The sequence below is a fragment of the Gorilla gorilla genome, chromosome 12 (genome assembly GCF_029281585.2).
Source record: "Gorilla gorilla gorilla isolate KB3781 chromosome 12, NHGRI_mGorGor1-v2.1_pri, whole genome shotgun sequence".
NCBI classification, from domain to species: Eukaryota; Metazoa; Chordata; class Mammalia; order Primates; family Hominidae; genus Gorilla; species Gorilla gorilla.
The window spans coordinates 34508497-34529197 of record NC_073236.2 but is presented as its reverse complement, the minus strand read 5'-3'; the positions used below and the strand labels follow the sequence as shown (position 1 = coordinate 34529197).

General features: G+C 42.6%; 1 protein-coding gene across 22 annotated transcripts in view; it reads left to right on the top strand.

Moving 5' to 3' along the window:
* Positions 1-20701, top strand: part of KANSL3 (KAT8 regulatory NSL complex subunit 3) — a 57875-nt gene that overhangs the window by 3564 nt on the left and 33610 nt on the right. For all 22 annotated transcript variants that reach the window (XM_055378573.2, XM_019021000.3, XM_063695560.1 and 19 more), the window contains 3 exons: positions 3355-3525; positions 15056-15146; positions 15274-15459. In XM_055378573.2, coding sequence (XP_055234548.1) covers positions 3355-3525; positions 15056-15146; positions 15274-15459 — 448 coding nt within the window. The remainder of the gene's footprint in view (positions 1-3354; positions 3526-15055; positions 15147-15273; positions 15460-20701) is intronic.

The following is a 20701-nucleotide window of genomic DNA, read 5'->3' as shown; positions in this document are numbered from 1 at the left end:
AGTACTAGCTCAATGTCTGGCCTAGAGAAGATAATCAGCTCTTTTGCCCAGCACCAAATCTAGCTGCACATGATTTCATTTCATTTCATAATGATGTAATTATTTCAGTCATTGGAAATGGATGCAGTAAGGTCACTGAAGTCAAAAGGTTAACATGAAGTTTGGCAGGTAGCCACTAGACCAGTTTGTTTGGCATAGTATTTGGGGTGACAAAGTTGGTGCAATGTATCATAAAGTGGGGAAGGACCCTTGGGGCACTAGGATTTCTTTTTTACTTTCTTTTTTTTTTTTTTTTGAGACGGAGTCTCTGTTGCCCAGGCTGGAGCGCAATGGCACAATCTTGGCTCACTGCAACCTCTGCCTCCTGGGTTCAAGCAATTCTCCTGCCTCAGCCTCCCAAGTAGCTGGGATTATAGGCACCCGCCACCATGCCTGGCTAATTTTTGTATTTTTAGTAGAGACGGAGTTTCACCATGTTGGTCAGGCTCGTCTTGAACTCATGACTTTAAGCAATCCACCTGCCTTGGCCTCCCAAAGTGCTGGGATTACAGGCGTGAGCCACTATGCCCAGCTAGATCTCATTTTAAAATATGAAAGACCTTTAGATGTTCGTTTATATTTGTTTCTGTTCTAGGCTCTGTACAAAATGAGCTAAATAGCTAAGGTATGTGCATTCCAGGTCATCTGTCTTATATAATCATACAGAAAGGAAATCATAGACTTTACAGTATATATTAAATAACTACCAGTTGACTTGCTAATGAAAGGGAAAGTTTGTATGAATTTAAAACTCTAGACCAGCACTGTTTAACAGAACTCTCTGTAATAATAGGAATGTTCTATACCTGGGATGTCCAGTGTGGTAACTGCCACCACGTGTATCTGTTGAACACTTGAAATGTGGCTAACGTCACTGCGGAACTGAATTTTTTATTTTTTTATTTTTTTGAGACGGAGTCTTGCTCTGTCACCCAGGCTGGAGTGCAGTGGTGCGATCTTGGCTCATTGTAACCTCCGCCTCCCAGATTCAAGCAATTCTCCTGCTGCAGTCTCCCAAGTAGCTGGGACTATAGGTGCACGCTGCCACACCCAGCTAATTTTTTGTGTTTAGTAGAGACGGGGTTTCACCATGTTGCCCAGGCTGGTCGCAAACTCCTGAGCTCAGGCAATCTGCATGCCTCTGCCTCCCAGAGTGCTGGGATTACCGGCATGAGCCACCATGTCCGGCCTTTTTTTTTTTTTTTTTGAGACAGAGTCTCGCTCTGTCGCCCAGGCTGGGGTGCAGTGGTGCGATCTCGGCTCACTGCAACCTCCATCTCCCGGGTTCACGCCATTCTCCTGCCTCAGCCTCCTGAGTAGCTGGGACTACAGGCACGTGCCACCACACCCTAATTTTTGTTTTTTTTAAGTAGAGGTGGGGTTTTACCATGTTGGCCAAGCTGCTCTCGAACTCGTGACCTCAGGTGATCCACCCGCCTTGGCCTCCCAAAATGTTGGGTTTACAAGCACGAGCCACTACGCCCAGCCTGAATATTTAATTCTATTTAAATTTTTTTTTTTTTTTTTTTTTTTTTGGGCCGAGGTCTCTGTCACCCAGACTGGAGTGCAGTGGTGCGATCTTGGCTCACTGCAACGTCCGCCTCCCAGGCTCAGTTGATCTCCCACCTCAGCCTCCCATGTAGCTGGGACCACAAGCTAATTTCTGTATTTTCGGTAGAGACGGGGTTTCACCATGTTGCCCACACTGTTGAACTTGTGGGCTCAAGTGTTCTGCCCATCTTGGCCTCCCAAAGTGCTGGGATTACAAGCATGAGCCCTTGTGAGCCCTTGTGCCCAGCAATTTTTTTTTTTTTTTTTTTTTGAGATGGAGTCTCGCTCTGTTTCCCAGTCTGGAGTGCAGTGGCGCAATCTCGGCTCACTGCAAGCTCCGCCTCCTGGGTTCACACCGTTCTCCTTCCTCAGTGTCCTGAGTAGCTGGGACTACAGATGCCTGCTACCATGCCTGGCTAAATTTTTGTATTTTTAGTGGAGATGGGGTTTCTCCGTGTTAGCCAGGATAGTCTCGATCTGACCTCGTGATCCACCTGCCTCAATTTAAGTAGTCGTGTGTGGCTTATACCTACTGTATTGAACAGTATCTAGGCAATCAACTTGTTAGCCACTTTTCTCCATTTGTACTGTTCTTGTCCCTAAACAAGCTATCATGATTTCTGGCCCATCTCAGTCAACTGCAGTGGCTGCCTAGCTGGTCTTCTAAATTCCACTCCTGAGCTATAGCCTACTAAACAAAAATTGAAAGTGGTCTTTTAAAAATATTAGCTTGAGCCAAATCAACTTGCTTATAGAATATATTGTCCTTTTTTTTGAGACTGGGTCTTGCCGTGTCACCCAGACTGGAGTGCAGTGGCATGATCAGAGCTGACTGTAGCCTCAACCTCCTGGGCTCAAGCAAGCCATCCTCCCACTTCAGTTTCTTGAGTAGCTGGGACTGCAGGCACACACCACCATGCCTGGCTAATTTTTGTGTTTGTTGTAGAGACAGGGTTTTGCCATATTGCCAAACTGGTCTTGAACTTCTGGGCTTAAACAATCCTCCTTCAGCCTTCCAAAGTACTGGGATTACAAGTATGAATCACTGTGCCTGGCTATATTTGTCATTTATTTATTTATTTTTTGAGACCAGCTCACTCCTGGGCTTAAGTGATCCTCCTGCTTCAGCCTCCCAAGTGCTGGGATTACAGGTGTGAATCACTGTGCCTGGCCGTATTTGTCATTTATTTATTTATTTTTGAGACCAGGTCTTGCTCTGTCACCCAGGCTGGAGTGCAGTGATGCAATCATGGCTCACTGCAGCCTTGACTTCCCGGGTTCCAGCAGTCCTCCCACCTTAGCCTCCTTAGTAGCTGGGATCACAGGCGTGTGCCACATGTCCAGCTAATTTTTGTATTTTTGGTAGAGACAGGGTTTCCTCATGTTGCCCAGGCTGGTCTTGAACTCCTGAGTTCAAGCAATCCACCTGCGTCGGCTTCCCAAAGTGGTGGTATTACAGGTGTGAGCCACTGCACCTGGCCCATATTTATTTTAAAAAAAAATATAGATGTTTATCATTTTTTATATAGACTCATTGAAAAAATGACTTTGTGTTCTTCCAGTACATACCATCATGTCTGAGAGGGCAGAGATCTAGACAAGTGTGGGAAAGATGACTTTGGGTCAAAATTTTCTTGTGAATATAATGTGCTTATGTGTAATTTAAAGCTGACTGTATTAAAGATACATTTTTTGTCAACCAGATGATTGTTAAATACCTGTGAAGTATGTGTGGCCCGGTCCTATTTCCTCACCTGTTTACAGTGAATCAGACGTCCCAATAGATGTGGAGACGGTCACATCAACGCCTATGCCACTCTATGACAATCAGAAGGCACGCAGCGTGATGAATGAGTGTGAACGGCATGTCATCTTTGCCAGGACTGATGCAGATGCCCCTCCTCCACCAGAGGACTGGGAGGAGCATGTCAACAGGTAGGCTGCTCATCAGGAGGATGGTCACTGCCCTGTAATTATTTTGTATCATCTTCATTGAAATAACACTTATTAGGACCTTATTTCATTTGCAGCAACACAAGTCAGAGTGTTCTCCAAAGTCTCACATTATAACTCTCAGTTCACCATGCTGTGTGTGAGCTCCTTGAGAGTAGGGCTTACATCTCAGTCATCTTTGCATGCTTCACACTAGGACGTTGTCTGGCACACAGTAGGCATATAATGTTTGTTGAATAAATAAGTGAATTAAATTTGATAGATATGACTAGCTCTGTAGTAGCTTCTGTTGTATAAGTTATGATATAGGGGTTACCCAAACTACAAAACAATGAAATTTACATTTGTAAGATATTGTGTTTAAATGGTTTATAACTAGGATGATGGAAGTTGTGAAGTCACATGAGAAGCTAACAGATGTTTGAGTGGCTTTTAAAAATAGATTTGCAGGCTATGGAGGGCACACTGAAGCCTATTTTCATGAGTATACTGGCTAGTTTTGTTCCCAAGCTTTCTACTGCCTCCAGGGGACTCAGCACTCCTCTCCTGGTTATTTGTCCCTGTTCATTTGGCAAACATTTACCTAATTACATAACAGCTTTTTGGGGATATTATTTACATACCATACAATTCAGCTATTTAATGTGTACAGTCATTGGTTTTTAGTATAGTCAGAGTTGTATATTCATCACCACTATCAATTTGATAAACATTTTCATCATCCTAAAAAGAAACCTCTTACCCATAAACAGTTACTCCCCATTTCCTCCCAGCTTCTCTGTCCCTAGGAAGCACTAATTGACCTTTGTCTTTATAGATTTGCCTATTCTGGACATTTCATATAAACGGAATCATGCAATATATGGTCTTTTCCTACTGGCTTCTTTCACCCAGCATGATGTTTTCAAGGTTTATCCATGTGGTTGCGTGTATCAGCACTTCATGCTTTTTATTGCCAAATGATATTACATTGTATGGATAGCCCACATTTTATTTATTCATTAATCAGTTGATGGATATTTAGGTTGTTTTCATTTTTTGGCAATTGTGAATAATGCTATTATGAACATTTGCATACAAGTTTTTGTGTGGATCTAAGTTTTTAATTCTCTTAGTTATATACCTGGGAGTGGACTTGTTGGGTCATATGATAACTCTGTATTTAACCTTTGAGGAATTGCCAGACTGTTTTCCAAAGTGGCTGTACCATTTTACATTCCTACCAGCAGTGTATGAGAGTTCTAGTTTCTCCACATCCTTGCCAACACTTACTGATTTTCTTCTTTTTTAAAAAAATTATAACCATTCTACTGTGTGTAAAGTGGCATCTCATTGTGGTTTCAACTTATATTTTGTTGATGGCTTTTTGTCTGTGTATCCATATATCTACTATATATAAGGAAATGTTACTTCTTATATCAGGAGTTGGTAGGTGGTAACTTTCCATAATTTTGGAGAACCCTTATTTTATAATAGAGAGAAAGAGGGGTAGAAAGTTTGAGGTGATTGACATGACTTCTGAAGCTGGTTGGAAGTTGGGAATGAGATTGAACAGGTGTGCTTGTGTGATCAAAACAGCAGCTGTTGAGGGAGGAGCAGTTCTGCACCTTGGTTGAAAAAGCTTGTGAAGAAGTTGGTTGGGGTCTTGCACTGGAATTAATTTAGTGCCTTAAGAAGCTCTTTTCTCACGCCTGTAATCCCAGTACTTTGGGAGGTTGAGGTGGGTGGATCACCTGAGGTCGGGAGTTCAAGACCAGCCTGACCAACATGGAGAAACTCTGTCTCTGCTAAAAATACAAAATTAGCTGGGTGTGGTGGCGCATGCCTGTAATCCCAGCTACTCGGGAGGCTGAGGCAGGAGAATCACTTGAACCTGGGAGGCGGAGGTTGTGGTAAGCCGAGATCATGCCATTGCACTCCAGCCTGGGCACCAAGAGTGAAACACCATCTCAAAAAAAGAAAAAAAAGCTCTTTTGAGCTTCAGATAAAGAAGAAAACTGCTACGAATGAAGATCAACTACTAGAATATTGCTAGAGTCAGTATATTCAGCAAAAGGATTTATCACTATTTTTACAGTTAATAGTAAAAAATAACAACGATGGTAATAACAAAAAGGAGCTACCATTTGTTGAGTGCTTTCTAGGTGCCAGACATTGTATCAATGTCTCTTCAAATGCATTGTCTCTTAATCCTCCCGATGACTCTTGGAGGTATATCCCCCCTTCATCTCTGCTCAACAGGATGAAGAAACTGAGCTCAGGGTGTTTAAGAAACCTTAATTAGGAAGTGATAGAGAAGGAGTTTGTTCAAACCAAGCAGTCTGACTCCAGAACCCAGTGTTCTCAACTACCATACCCTCTGCCTTAATTAAGGGCAGTAAGAAGAGATTAAGACCAGTTAGTGGTGGCTGAACAAGGTGGCCTGGTATGGTTATGTATCCCTTTGTGGTATTTTCCACTACCTTGTCCTTTGCAATTTCAGAAAGTACATAGGAGAACTGTGTGATTTTTTTTTTTTGTCAGTTTATCCATGGTTATGATTAAGAGGTTTTTGTGGACAATTCATACTTATGAAAGTCATTAGAGACTTAATAATACTATAAATACCAGTTTGTTTCTTTTTTTTTTTTTTTTGAGACAGGGTCTCACTCTGTCACCCAGACTGCAGTGCAGTGGCACGATCTCAGCTCACTACAAGCCTTGACCTCCAGGACTCAGGTGATTCTCCCGGGTGGGAACCTTAACCTCCCAAGTAGCTGGGACTACAGGAGTACGTCACCATTTCTGGCTAATTTTTGTAGTTTTTGTAGAGATTGGGTTTCACCATGTTGCCTAGGCTGGTCTCAAACTCCTGGCTCAAGTGGTCTGCCCACCTTTGCCTCCCAAAGTGCTAGGATTATAGGTGTGAGCCACTGCACTTGGCTGAGTTTCTTAATTTATAAGGAGAGATATAACTGCAAAGCATAAGAGACACTGGGGTGGCCTGGCCAGAGTGTCTGTTCTCAGCAGGAAAGTCTGGAAAACCATTTTATTTCAGAAGTGAATAGATGAGTGGAGAGTCTACACATGAGGCACAGCAGAATAGCTGGATGTACACATCTTTCCTCTAGGCAAGATGAGTCCACAGAATAGGCCAGTGTGCACCTTCTCCTGCCTGTCCTTGAGAGAAACACTGACAGATTCTTGTCTTTGGCTTATCTTTCTCCAGTCTCCTTGTGGACCACCATCCTTCTGTTATGACATTGCCACATTGCCACAGATTGATGTAATCCATTAAAGCTCAGTTTATCAGATTATTTGTTTTCTTAGTGTCTGATGAGATTTTGGAAGCCTTCTCTCATTGGCAGCAGGCTTACACACCATCTCTTTTGGTAGGTAACTTTTGTACATAGCCGATTTTATTATTTATGATAACTTATTAGTTTCAGTTTCAGATACCACCATTTTATGACCCTGTCCCTGAATCTGTAGCCTGTTTGGAGCTTGCAATTCCTTCTGCTCTGATTATAATCATCGTGTTGCCATTCTTTCCCTGACTTGATTGTTAAATTGCTGCTTCCTTTCTTCTTATATAAAGTCACGTAAAATTAGTTTGCCACATCAAGAGCTCCATGAACGGTGTAGGTCGGCTCCCTAGAACTCTGGAGTTCTTTCCCGGAGAGTTTACTGATTGCTCTTTGTCTGTGGAGGCAGAAACTTAATTTCCTTGTTAAGAGTTTTTTTCCTCCCTCTTGAATGATTTCAGTAGAAACTGTCTTCAGATAGCTTTGTGTATATAGGCCAGGCACAGTAGCTCTCGCCTGTAATCCCAGCACTTTGGGAGGCTGAGGCAGGAAGATAATTTGAGGTGAGGAGTTTGAGACCAGCCTGACCAACATAGTGAAACCCCATCTCTACTAAAAATAGTAAAAATTAGCTGGGTGTGGTGGCGAACGCCTGTAATCTCAGCTACTCGGGAGGCTGAGGCAGGAGAATCTCTTGAACCTGGAAGGCAGAGGTTGCAGTGAGCCGAGATCGTGCCACTGCACTCCAGCCCGGGCAACAGAGCAAGACTCCGTTTCAAAAAAAAAAAGCATGTTCCTCCCTTCCCTGCCGCTGCCTCTGGCTTTCTTTATTAATGGCTGATATTTTGTGAAATGGTTTAAATATTACTAACTTATTTAATTGTCTGCATTAGTGGTTGTCTAACTATGACAGTGGGCTGATTTAAATTTGGCCCATTGCTTGTTTTTGTGTGGAATGGTTTTTACATTTTTAAATAGTTGCAAAAAAAATTAATACTGTTTCATGACACATGAAATTAAAATTTCAGTGTGCATAAGCTTTTATTGAGCTACAGTCATATTCATTAGGTATTATCCATGGCTGCTTTTGCAGTAAAGCCACAAAATTGAATAGTGGCAGGAACCATATGGCCTGGAAACCCTAAAACATTTTCTATCCGGCCTCTTATAGAAAAAGTGAGCTTCCTGGGTCATTTTCTTGTGTCTGCGTGCCATGGCATGTGACTTAGAGAACCTTTGAAAATGATTTCTATTTGCTGGCGTAGTGATGTAGTCCTGAAGATGTTGGGCCAGCTTTTTTTTTCCTCCAGATGTTTGTCAAATGTGAAGTTTCATTAGTTGCATAGCTTTTGAAAGACATTTAATAAAATTTTCCTGACACATGATACTTCTCAGAATTGCTCAAATGGATTTTAGGACATTTCCAACATTTTAGTGAAAGAATGTAGTATCCAAAAGCAGGCTTTCTTATCTTAGAAATCAGAACTTCTGAATTCCAGCCAAAAACACCCCATTTTCCTTTTCTGAGCCTTCTTTAGTTATATATTCAACATTGTATGTATCTATAAATCTTAGGTTGGATGTTTGAAATTTTAAGTCCAAGGTCTTTGAGTTATCTTCCCTCCTTCCCCTCCCCCACCCTCTTTATTTCCCCTTCCTTCATTCCTTCACTTCTAGTGTTTAGACAAAGAATTTTATAATCTGAAAAAGGAAAGTATGACTGTTGAGTTTATCTGATGTTCTTTGTGTCTCCTTGTTTGACTTCTGGTTAAAAAAAAATCCTTTAGATATTTTAATGTTGAATTAATTAGTCTTCTTTGAAACAGTATCCAAAATAATGATTACCTTTGAAAATATCAGATATTTTCAGGACCAGTGTTATATTTTGGCTGCTTTGAATAGAATGAGCCAGAGGTCAGCATATCATTCAGGTTCAGTCAGAGCAGGGAGAACAAAAGATTTTCTGATCTCATCTAAGAAAGGAAGAAAAGGCATTTTTGCCCTCATGAAAATTGAATAGGCGGGTGGGGCACGGGGTGGGGAGTGCCAGTTGACTCACCACAGTTCCCATCAGCTATTTGACTGTTTAGGCTTGTATTTAAAATTCTGTCTCCTGTTTTTAAAATTTTTGCTAATTATATCTCTTGCATGCTCTTTATCTTAATCTTGGTTTAGATCATTTTTTTTCTGCCCACTTAATTTTCTAGCCTCCCACGAAGCTGACAAAATATAGAGATCATGTTTCAATTCTTGGAGTCACTTTGTTATATATCCAGCAGCAATCCTAAGAACTTTTTCTGGGATTTTGGACTCTCAACGTTGTGGTTTTAAAATTTAATTTCAGCTGTCATTGGTGTATGGTAATAATTTCTAAATAGCTTTCTAACCCTCCGCATCTTGCATTCACATCATTTTCCTTACTCCCGTAATTTTGGATTGCAGAATTAATACAGAGTAAGAAAAACAAATAGGGAAAGCATCATTATATAATAAAAACAGGATAATTTTGGAAATGCTGTTGATATTTCATAAATAAATTATACGTTATTCTCTGTTGTTGGAATTAAAGTTTGCAACGTGATCAATAGGCTTTGAGAAAGCTCCAGAGATTGTTGAACATGAAAAATTGTATTCGTTGCTTAACCTGGTTGATTATAAATTAGCATGATTGCTAGAGGTAAGGCTGCAGTATACTACTACTTTCAAGATGCTACAGGTCCTTTATACCTATTACTTTCAAAGAACTGGAAATCTAGAGATGTTTGTTTTTGAGATGGAGTCTCATTCTGTCACCCAGGCTGGAGTACAGTGGGGCGATCCCAGCTAACTGCAACCTCTGCCTCCTGGGTTCAGGCAATTCTCCTCTCTCAGCCTCCCGAGCAGCTGGGGTTACAGGCTCGTACCACCATGCCCAGCTAAATTTTATATTTTTAGTAGAGACGGGGTTTCGCCATGTTGGCCATGCTGGTCTTGACCTCCTTTCTGACCTCAGGTGATCCGCCCTCCTTGGCCTCCCAAAGTGCTGGGATTACAGGCATGAGCCACCATGCCTGGCCTTATCCAGAGATTATAACACAGATAGCCTTTGGTTATTTCCATTTGAAGAAATTTATCCTACGGAGATACTTGTATGAGTATATAAAATATAGATAGATAGGGCTGGGCATGGTGACTTCATACCTGTAATCCCAGCACTTTGGGAGGCTGAGGTGGGCAGATCACTTGAGGTCAGGAGTTTGAGACCGGCCTGGCCAACGTGGTGAAACCTCGCCTCTACTAAAAATATAAAAATTAGCTGGGCGTGGTGGCGGGCACCTGTAGTCCTAGCTACTCTGGAGGCTGAGGCAGGAAAATCACTTGAACCTGGGAGGCAGAGGTTACAGTGAGCCGAGATCACGTCATTGCGCTCCAGCCTGGGCGACAGAGCAAGACTGTCTCAACAACAAGAAGAATTAATAATAAAATATAGATAGATATGTATGTATATATTTGAGGAAGGGAGGGGTGGTCACTGCAGTGGCTTATAAATTGCAATAAAAAATGCACAACCTAAATGTCCACAAATAAGGTAGAACTTACTTAGCCTTTGAAAACAAAGAGGTGTATTAACATGGAGATATATCCATGTTTCCAGAGAGCTTTTTCAAATGACTTGTAAGCATCCACTGTCTCCTCCTACCACCATCAAATTCTCAAGCCCACCTGAGAATCACTGTACATAAGAGAGCTACTACTCTTGTGAGTCTGCTGTGCATCTAAATAATGGACAGAAAACAGGATAACGAACCAGTGGGGCTGGAGCTTCTGGTCTCAACAAACCTTCCCGGTTCCAAGGCATCCTGAGTCCCAACATTGAGTTGAGGCTTTCATCCCTTCACCTTTTAAGTCCAGAATCTCTGAATATCAAACCACAAAAACTGGATCCTGATGAAGTAGCAGAGATTAAGCCAAGATAACTAGGGAAGAATAAGAAACAGGACAATTCCAAGAAACCTCAGACTGCTTCTAATACCCCCAAAAGGGGCTTACAAAAGGATGGGTGGCTTTGGCAGTTAAGAGAGGATTTAGCTCTAGCAAGGAAAGCTTCTGAAGATGGAGGGCACTTCTGAAGAAGACAGTCATCCCATTTTGTTTCTCTAATCTCGGATTTCGACTGCTCTCAACTTTTGCTGCTATCAGTAATCATAGCTAACCTGAATTTTTTTTATTGTTAGAAGGAACTTAGAGGTAATCTAGCTGTATCTATTTTATGGACAAGAAGACTCAGGGCACATAGCTCTTTATTAGAGGGTGGGATAGAACCCTTGTCCCTAGGTAGGGTTCTCTTGGATCCTGTAACTGTGGTTAAGTTGTAAAACTGGAGGTGTGGTAGGTGGAGATTTTATTTTACAGAAGGAAAAGGAGTTGGACCATTGTTTTCCTCCTTTCTAGAGGGTATTTGCTCTATCCAGGGACATTTAGATAGTTGTACAAAGTGAATAACAAAGGGTAATTTGTCCTCCATCTGCATACTCACTGGGCCATACTGTTGGTGTTCCTAGAACAATAACCTGTAGAAATTCGAGTATCTTGTGGGGTGGGATGTGATGGAAAGGATGCTGGTCTCTTATGAAGCCAGAGAAATTGAGATTGTTGATGTTTCAAGCAGCATTCTTGCAGTTTGACTGTCTTGGTATGGCGAAAGACATATATCATATGCCTGTGTTCCTCTTTGCTCCTCAGCATTAATATGGTATGGAGTCTGAGGGTTTGGATAGGGACCTGGCTGTTTACAGAACTTAGAATGCAGTGTGCACACAATTCATCCATTTATTTATTCAGCAGATGTTTAACTCCCCAGTATTTGTGAGGCTCTGTTTTATGTGCTGGGGATATAGCACTTAAAACTAGCAAAAGTCCTGGCCATCTTGGCCTTTTACACCCTGGCAGAGAGAAACAAACTAAACAAATAAATAGCATGGATAGAATATGAGGTAGTGATATGGCTGGAAAGCAGGTTAGTGAATCCTAGGGTAAGACTGGAGGGTTACAGTGTTAAATAGGGATAGGTCAGAGCAAGCCTCAGCAGAAGGTGACATTTGAGCAACAACCTGAAGGAGATGAGAGAGGGAGCCATTGTTTCAGGTTGGCGTAATGAAGGGCAGGGCCCTGGTCTGTGATGCAGGAGCATGCCTGTTGTGTGTGCAAGGGCAGGGGAGTAGAGGGTGCTGTGAGGGAAGGCGGCGTGACTGAAGTAAGTGAGGATCAGTCATGGATGATAAGATCTGAAAGACATGGAGTCCATGCAGCCCATTGCAAGGACTTTGGCTTTTAGCTGATTGAACTGGGGCCACTGAAGGACTTTGAGCAAAGGAGTGACATGATCTGACTTAGGTTTTTCAATTAATTTTTCCAAATTGGCTTTTCCAAAAGGTTGTACTAATTTATATTTCCATCAACAGAATACAGAGAGAGTTCTTTTGTACCCTCACAACAACAGAGAATTATTAAATTCTTAATTTTTACCCATTTGATAGGTGAAAAATAATACTTTATTAATTTGCATTTGTTGGTTCTTTTTTTTTTTTTTTTTTGAGACGAGGTCTTGTTCCGTCGCCCCGTGGCATGATCATACCTCACTACAGCCTTGATATCCTAGACTCAAGCCATCCTCCAGCCTCAGCCTCCTGAATAGCTGGAACTTTGGGCACCTGCCACTATGCCTGGCTAATTTTTTGATTTTCAGTAGACAAGGTCTCACTTTGTTGCCCAAGCTGGTCTCAAACTCCTGAGCCCAAGCTGTCCTCCTGCCTCAGCCTCCCAAAGTGCTGGGATTATAGGCGTGAGCCACTTTGCCTGGCTGCATTTGTTTAATTTTTTTTTTTTTTTTTGAGCTGGAGTCTCTCTGTTGCCCAGGCTGGAGTGCAATGGCACTGTCTCAGCTCACTGCAACCTCCGCCTCCCAGGTTCAAGCGATTCTTTTGCCTCAGCCTCCCAAGTAGCTGGGACTACAGGCGTGTGCCACCACACCCGGCTAAGTTTTGTATTTTTAGTAGAGACAGGGTTTCACTGTGTTGGCCAGGCTGGTCTCGAACTCCTGACCTTGTGATCCGCCTGCCTTGGCCTCCTGAAGTGCAGGGATTACAGGCGTGAGCCACTACGCCCAGCCTGTTTAATTTTGAAGTAGAGTTGACTTTACTTCTTTTGTGACCTGCCTTTTTGTGTTCTTTGACCTTTGAGTATTTCATCTTTTTCTTATTAATTTTCTAGAGCTTCTTTCTATTTTAATGAAATGGCAGTCATTTTCCCATTGTGTTTTGACCTTGTTTATACTTTTTAAATTTTTTTTATTTTTTATTTTTTGAGAGACATGTTGCCCAGGCTGGACTTGAACTTCTGGGCTCCTCCTGCCTCAGCCTCCCAAGTATCTGGAACTACAGGCACATGCTACCATGCCTGGCTTAAAGTTTGAATTTTTTTTTTTTTTCAAGACGGAGTCTCACTCTGTCACCCAGGCTGGAGTGCAGTGGCGCAATCTCGGCTCACTGCAACCTCTGCCTCCTGGATTCAAGTGCTTCTTCTGCCTCAGCCTCCGGAGTAGCTGGGACTACAGGCGCATGCCATCACGCCCAGCTAATTTTTGTATTTTTAGTAGAGATGGGGTTTCACCATATTAGCCAGGCTGGTCTTGAACTCCTGATCTCGTGATCCACCCACCTTGGCCTCCCAAAGTGCTGGGATTACAGACTCCTGGCCAAAGTTTGAAATTTTTATGTAGTTACATTTCTCTTTCTTCCTTTTATGTCTTCTTTTTCTTCCATCTGAAATTTGATGTAGAATGATATGTAGGGATCAGATTTTCTTTTTCTAGTTGTGGTTGTCTCAGCCCTACATTTAGGGACTTTATCCAGACTGATTTGAAATGCTACCTTGATCCCATTCCAGGGTCTCATTTGGGTGTAGCACCCAGGTAATTTTTTATTTTTATTTTTATTTTTTTTGAGACAAGGCCTCACTGTCACTGAAGCTTTGAGTGCAGTGGCATGATCACGGCTCACTGCAGCCTCAACCTCCTGGGCTCAAGCGATTCTCCCACCTCAGGCTCCTGAGTAGCTGGGGCTACAGGCACGCACCACCATGCCCAGCTAATTTTTGTATTTTTTTTAGAGATGGGGTTTTGCCATTTGCACAGACTGGTCTTGAATTCCTGGACTCAAGCGATCCACTCCACTTGGCCTCCCAAAGTGCTGGGATTATAGGCGTGAAGCACTGCGCCTGGCCATCATCAGCTTTTTTTTAAGGGAGGGAGAATAGGTAAACACATATTAATAGAGCATCTTCAATTGGCTTTCTTTTGGTATCTTTAGGAAGGTCACTAGCCAGAGTTAGAGCATCTGAGTAATTAAGATTGCTGGGAGTGGGGTGAAGGGGGACAATAATAAGCTCCATATCACTAAACTGGGTGTGATGAGGTGGAGATGAGAACAGTAGGATAGATGTCTGCAACACACAAAGCCTCAGTAAGTAATAGGTAAGCAATAAGCAATAAGGTAGATGTGTGAATACCAGTGCCGTATGCTGGGATGATAACATATTAGCTTATATGGAACAGGCCTCTCAAAAATAAATTTGCTAATTGTGTGACATATAGAAAAAATACAAAAAATATATATGGAAAAGAGAGATTAGTGTGGGGTAGAATATTGAGGAGTGGAAGAATAGCCTCTTTATTGGTTATATTTCTGCTATATTTTTGTTCTTAAGCCTAGTTTAAATAGAATTCTTACCTCGGTCTGAGATTTTAGTACATTAAAATGCTTGCTGATCCTGTCTGCCTTTTTGTGTGAAATATAAAACTTATGAAATTCAAATATGTTGTCTGTTCAATGGTGCTGTGCGTTTATTTATGATTGGAATTATTTTAGCTACTAAGTAAGTAATTAGCTTTGCTAGCCTGAAAGACTTTTTTCATGACTAGTCTTGACTTGTACTATGTATATTATTGTGTGTATGTGTGTGTATGTGTGTATTATTAATACAAGTGTGTGCTGTGACGATTTCATTTGGTAGGATTGGGACCAGAAGAATCTAGGTCTTGTGTTTTAGGTCAGTGGTCTTAGACTAAGCTACTTCGTTTTACTGTTCCCTAGTAGAGACATAAAACTATGGCATAATCTTCTTTATATGGTGTACGTACATGGGGAGCATCCCCAGGGTTTGACTATAATTCCTCAGAGTTTCCCTTATAGGACTGGCTGGACAATGGCCCAGAACAAGCTATTCAACAAGATCCTCAAAGCCCTGCAGTCTGACCGGCTTGCCCGCTTGGCCAACGAAGGGGTAAGACACCAGCAATCCGCCCACAGTGGGCTCTTCGTAGTTCAGGCCTCACTGGCTGACTGACTTGTCCCCCTGCTTGTTAACCAGGTAGTCCTCATGTTTTATTACTTCCACTTACATCCTTCAGGCTTGTAATGAGCCAGTGCTGCGCCGTGTTGCTGTGGACAAGTGTGCAAGGAGAGTGCGGCAGGCTCTGGCAAGTGTGAGCTGGGATACCAAGCTGATCCAGTGGCTGCACACCACCCTTGTGGAGACCTTGAGTCTGCCCATGCTGGCAGCCTACCTGGATGCTTTGCAGACGCTGAAGGGGAAGGTAAGGCTGTGATTGGGGTCTGCCCTGTCCTAGGGATAGCCATCCTCCCCTGTGGGTTCAGGATGTGGGGTTAGGCAAAGTAATTATCTGGTCGGTCTGGAGTGCATGGCCAAAACTAATGGGTTTGGTACTAAAATTGGGAGACAGGGTATCATTTCACATTTGTGTCTGGTGTAAACGTTTTCAGCCCTGCTGGCTCCAGGATGAGGTATGGGGCCTGAAAACCAGAGTATACATTTAGCCTTCCTAGCCTTGCAGCTTGTGGTTTGAGTCATGGCTGAATTGAATTATCATGAAGGAGACGAAGGGTTTACCAGGGAAGAGTTTGTTGAGAAAGGTGACAGAAGCAGACCCTTGGTGCTCGGAGCACTGGGAGATTGCAGAGCAGGAACGTGCCGTGATGCCTTCAATTCTGCTCCCCAGGGCATGAGCCTTTAGTAGCAACACTTAGACTTTTATAATTCAGTACAAACATATCATTATAGTTCCCTGCTTTCTTACTTAGTATTGCACAAAGTTAAACTGTTTTTCTTGGTGATTCCAGTGATTGCATCAGGCTATCGTCAATGTGGTAGAATGCGGATGCTGGAGGCAGATTGCCTGGCTGATCTCAGCTTTGTTACTGATTAGCTGTGTAAGCTTGGACTGGTGTCTCATCTCTAAAATGTGGCTGATAATAATAGCTATCTAGGATTTTTATGAAAATTAAATTAGTTAATTCAGGTAGGGGGCTTAACACAAAATTGGGCACATAGTAAGCAGTGAGCCCACAGTAGTTATTATTACTAATATTAACAGTTATTTAAGTAGTACCCTCATAGGCTCTTGAAATATTTGGGGTGTTTTGCTCCAATACAAAATGGCCTCACGGCTGGGCATAGTAGCTCATGCCTATTATCCTAGCACTTCGGGAGGCTGAGGCAGGAGGATTGCTTTAGCTCAGGAGTTTGAGACCAGCCTGAGCAACATAGCAAGACCTTCTCTCTACTAAAAACAAAATAATTAGCCAGGCATGGTGGCACGCGTCTGTAGTCCCAGCTAGTTAGGAGGCTGGTGGGAGGAGGCTGTAGTGAGTTCAATGCCGCCACTGCACTCCAGCCTGGGTGACAGAGGGGGAGGCCCTGTCTCTAAGAAAGAGAGAGAGAGAGAAGAGAAAGAACTGATCAATCCAAGTTGTCTGAGGCCTTTTTTTTTTCTTTGGAGACAGGATCTTCCTCTCTCACTCCAGAGGCTGGAGTGCAGTGGCACTATCATTGCTTGCTATAACTTCGAACTCCTGGGCTCAAGCAATCCGTCTGCCTCAGCCTCCCAAGTAGCTGGGACTAGAGGTGTGTGCTACCACCACACCCAGCAAAAAAAATTTTTTTTTTTTTTTTTTTTTTTTTTTTTGAAACAAAGTCTCACTCTGTCGCCCAGGCTGGAACGCAGTGGCACGATCTCGGCTTACTGCAACTTCTGCCTCCTGGGTTGAAGCAATTCTGCCTCAGCCTCCTGAGTAGCTGGGACTACAGGCGTGTGCCACCCTGCCTGGCTAATTTTTTTTGTATTTTTAGTAGAGATAGGGTTTCACCATGTCTCGATCTCCTGACCTCGTGATCCGCCCGCCTCGGCCTCCCAAAGTGCTGGGATTACAGGCGTGAGCTGCCGTGCCCTGCCACACCCAGCTAAATTTTTAATTTTTTTGTAGAGATGGTCTTGCTATAGGCTCGTCTTGAATTCCTGGCCTCAAGCAATCCTCCCATCTTGTCCTCCCAAATTACTGGGATTACAGGCATAAGCATGATTCAGTTTTTGACTTTTTTTTTGTTTTTTTTCAATAGTTTTACTTTCTGCTTCACAGGAAGCTGGCTCATCTTGCTGCTGTAAGTTGCCTGGCCAACACGTTCCCTCAGCCACATCCCCAAAACTTGCAGACTCATTGTTTCTTATATGTTTTTAAGTTAAAGGGTGCCAAGTTTGTTAGAAGACTGGTTTAGTGCTGAAATAAAACTCAGGACTAGATACATTAATGATATTCATGGTAGGAAATTTGACATTAGTTTTTTTGTTTAACTAATACTTATTTTGGGCCCTACGTGTGTCAGATACTGGGGTGAGCAAAACAAAACTGGTCCCTTCTCTGGTGGAGTGTATTTTCTGGTGAAGAAAGAGACAAATGAAAAGGGAGTCCCAGACTTTCCCCTGTACTGCTCCCCTGTAGTAGAAACCCTGGACCCGGGAGGTGAGTGGTGGGCAGGTAGAGTGTGGGGCCCAGACTGGATCCTGGCAGACAGAGAGTGGTGGCCCAGAAGTATCGTAGGCATCTTCACATATGTTCTCCTCAGCATTCTACCTATGGTAAAAGTGTAACATTGGTGAATACACTGTAGGAGATGAGTGTTGGTAGTGGCCAGGGTCTCAGTTCTCTGGTGACCGTGCTTCACTCACCGTGGCTAGCATAATTTCCCTTTAAGGAGGAATTTGTACTGCTGCCCTATTTAAGTTACTGACTGGACATATCCTGGGTGCATGTCGGATATTATGAGCATGGCAGACCACTGGGGGGACTCCATAGCATGCATAGTTGGGTGTTTTCCTCCCATGCTGCTGGGCCACGGTGTGGGTTGGCTGGAATAGTGGAAGGCTCGCTGGTACACCAGTCAGCAAGGGCCTCAGACTCAAGGCAACATCCTCTCTGGGCTGTGCTCTCCACAGTGGATCCTCTGCCATCGGACTCTTATTTTCCCATGACTATATTTAGATTCACAACAAATACTTTGGTTGTTTCCCAAAGGATATAAATGATTATAGGATTGTTTTACTTTTAAAGTGCCTGCTGGATGTGAAAGCGCAGGTGGATGGGATCATGCTCTTCACCCAGCTACTTTCACTATTAGATCCATTATGATAAAGAGGGCAGAGAAGGTATAGACCTTAGCCTTTTAATCGGCTGTTGAGAGTGAATGTAATGCTGGAAAGGCCAGGGAAGCTTGGTCTTCCCAGCTCCAAGTGGAAAAGTCAGTATTGATTTTTTATCGCTTGTTGACAGGAAGCAAGTGTCAAGACTTTTTGGTTTCAAAGCTATATACTACTGTTAGATAAAGCTTAACCCAGGGTCATATCCTTTGCCTCATAGTGTTGAGTGGCTCACAGTTCTAGAGTGAGTTACAAAGAACATGAAGATCCTTTGCAGTTTGGTCTTATCCTTTGCGGTTTGGTCCTATCCTTCTTACTGGCTTTTTACATCCTCCTCCTTCCTTACTTGCATCCTTGACTTTTGTCCATCTGTGCTTGGAATAAGCTCTACACATTCTTGCCTCTTGCTGGTGTCTCTGATGGGAAGGCTTTTCTCTCATCTTCTGTTGGAATCCTGCCTGTTCCAAAGAGCCTGTCTCATTTCACATGCTGTATCTTTAGATGAAAATTGCCTCTTAACTTCTTCTCTGTTGGGTGGTTTGCATCATAGCAGTTTGGGCTTCTGTTTCTTTCATGGCAGTTATCGGTCTTTCCCTATTCCTGTCCCCCACCATTATTTGTGTGTTTGTCTTCGTTACCTCTTGTAGATTAAATTCCTCTGCAGTACTAGCCTGGTGCCTTGTAAAAGCAGTTGCACGAATATTTGTTTCCTGAGTTAAACTGAGAAAGTCTAATGGTTATAATTCTCTAATTTCTCATACAGAAATCCTTTTAGTGTCTCTGTTTTTAAATTAAGAGCAACTTATCTTCTGCTATTTTTGGAGTTTTACAACTTGCATCAAACCGTAGTACTTTTTATTCTCCAATTTTTCAAAACCTTTTTCTTTCTCTGAAAACTGCCTCTAATATTTAAACATTTTTCCTTTCCCCTAGGTCATTTTGACCTTTTGTGGGTAGCATGGAATTCGCAGATATTTCTTCTCAGTGTAAGCATCAACATGTCTGAAACCTATATTTGCACATCTGTAATGTCACATTTCTGGTAGATAGTAAAAAACAGACATGAGATAAAGTACACTGTATATAGCAGGATATATATTTTTGTACATAATAACAGATTTATTTAGTACACCACAGCTTGAAGGCAGTACTCTAGAAGAAAATGGAGATTTAAAAATATTATAAAATCAGCTGATACTCATTGAGGAAATTTAGGGAACATAGAAATCTGTAAAGGAAAAAGTCACCCATAAACTCCATAGAGATCGTTATTAACATTTTGTCTTTTTTTTTTTGAGACAGTCTCCCTCTGTTTCCCAGGCTGGAGTGCGGTGGCACACTCTTGGCTCACTGCAACCTCTGCCTCCTGGGTTCAAGCGATTCTCGTGTCTCAGCCTCCTGAGTAGCTGGGACTACAGGCGTGCAGCATATTTTCTTTAAAATATGATTCTATTATATTCATTGTTTAGAAATCTGTTTTATCCCACTTAATGTATCTTTTTTTATTTTTTTTAATTTTATTATTATTATACCTTAAGTTTTAGGGTACATGTGCACAACGTGCAGGTTTGTTACATATGTATACGTGTGCCATGTTGGTGTGCTGCACCCATTAACCCGTCATTTAGCATTAGGGGAGTAGAGATAATTTTTTTCTTTTTCTCTTTCTTTTTTTTTTTTTTTCTTTTTATTGAGAAGAGTCTCACTCTGTTGCCTAGGCTGGAGTGCAGTGTCGTGACCTCGGCTCACCACAACCTCCACCTCCCGGGTTCAGGTGATTCTCGGACCTCAGCTTCCCAAGTAGCTGGGATTACTGGTGTGAGCCACCACACCTGGCTAATTTTTGTATTTTTAGTGGAGACAGGGTTTCACCATGTTGGCCAGGCTTGTCTCGAACTCCTGACCTCGAGTGATCTGCCCACCTTGGCTTCTCAAAGTGCTGGGATTACAGGCATGAGCCGCTTAGCCCAGCTTTGAGTAGAGATAATCTTTATATTTTCTATTTTACCTGTAACATTTTAGCAAAATTATTTCTGCGTGTTATTATATATCCTTGTAAATATTTGAAAGCTGGGTGCAGTGGCTGATGCCTTTAATCCCAGCACTTTGGGAGGCTGAGGCGGGTGGATTATTTGAGGTCAGGAGTTCAAGACCATCCTGACCAATATGGTGAAACTCCGTCTCTACTAGAAATACAAAAAATTAGCTGGGTATGGTGGTGCACGCCTGTAATCTCAGCTACTTGGGAGGCTGAGAAACGAGAAATCGCTTGAACCCGGGAGGCAGAGGTGGCAGTGAGCCAAGATCAGGCCACTGCACTCTAGCCTGGGCGACAGAGCGAGACTTT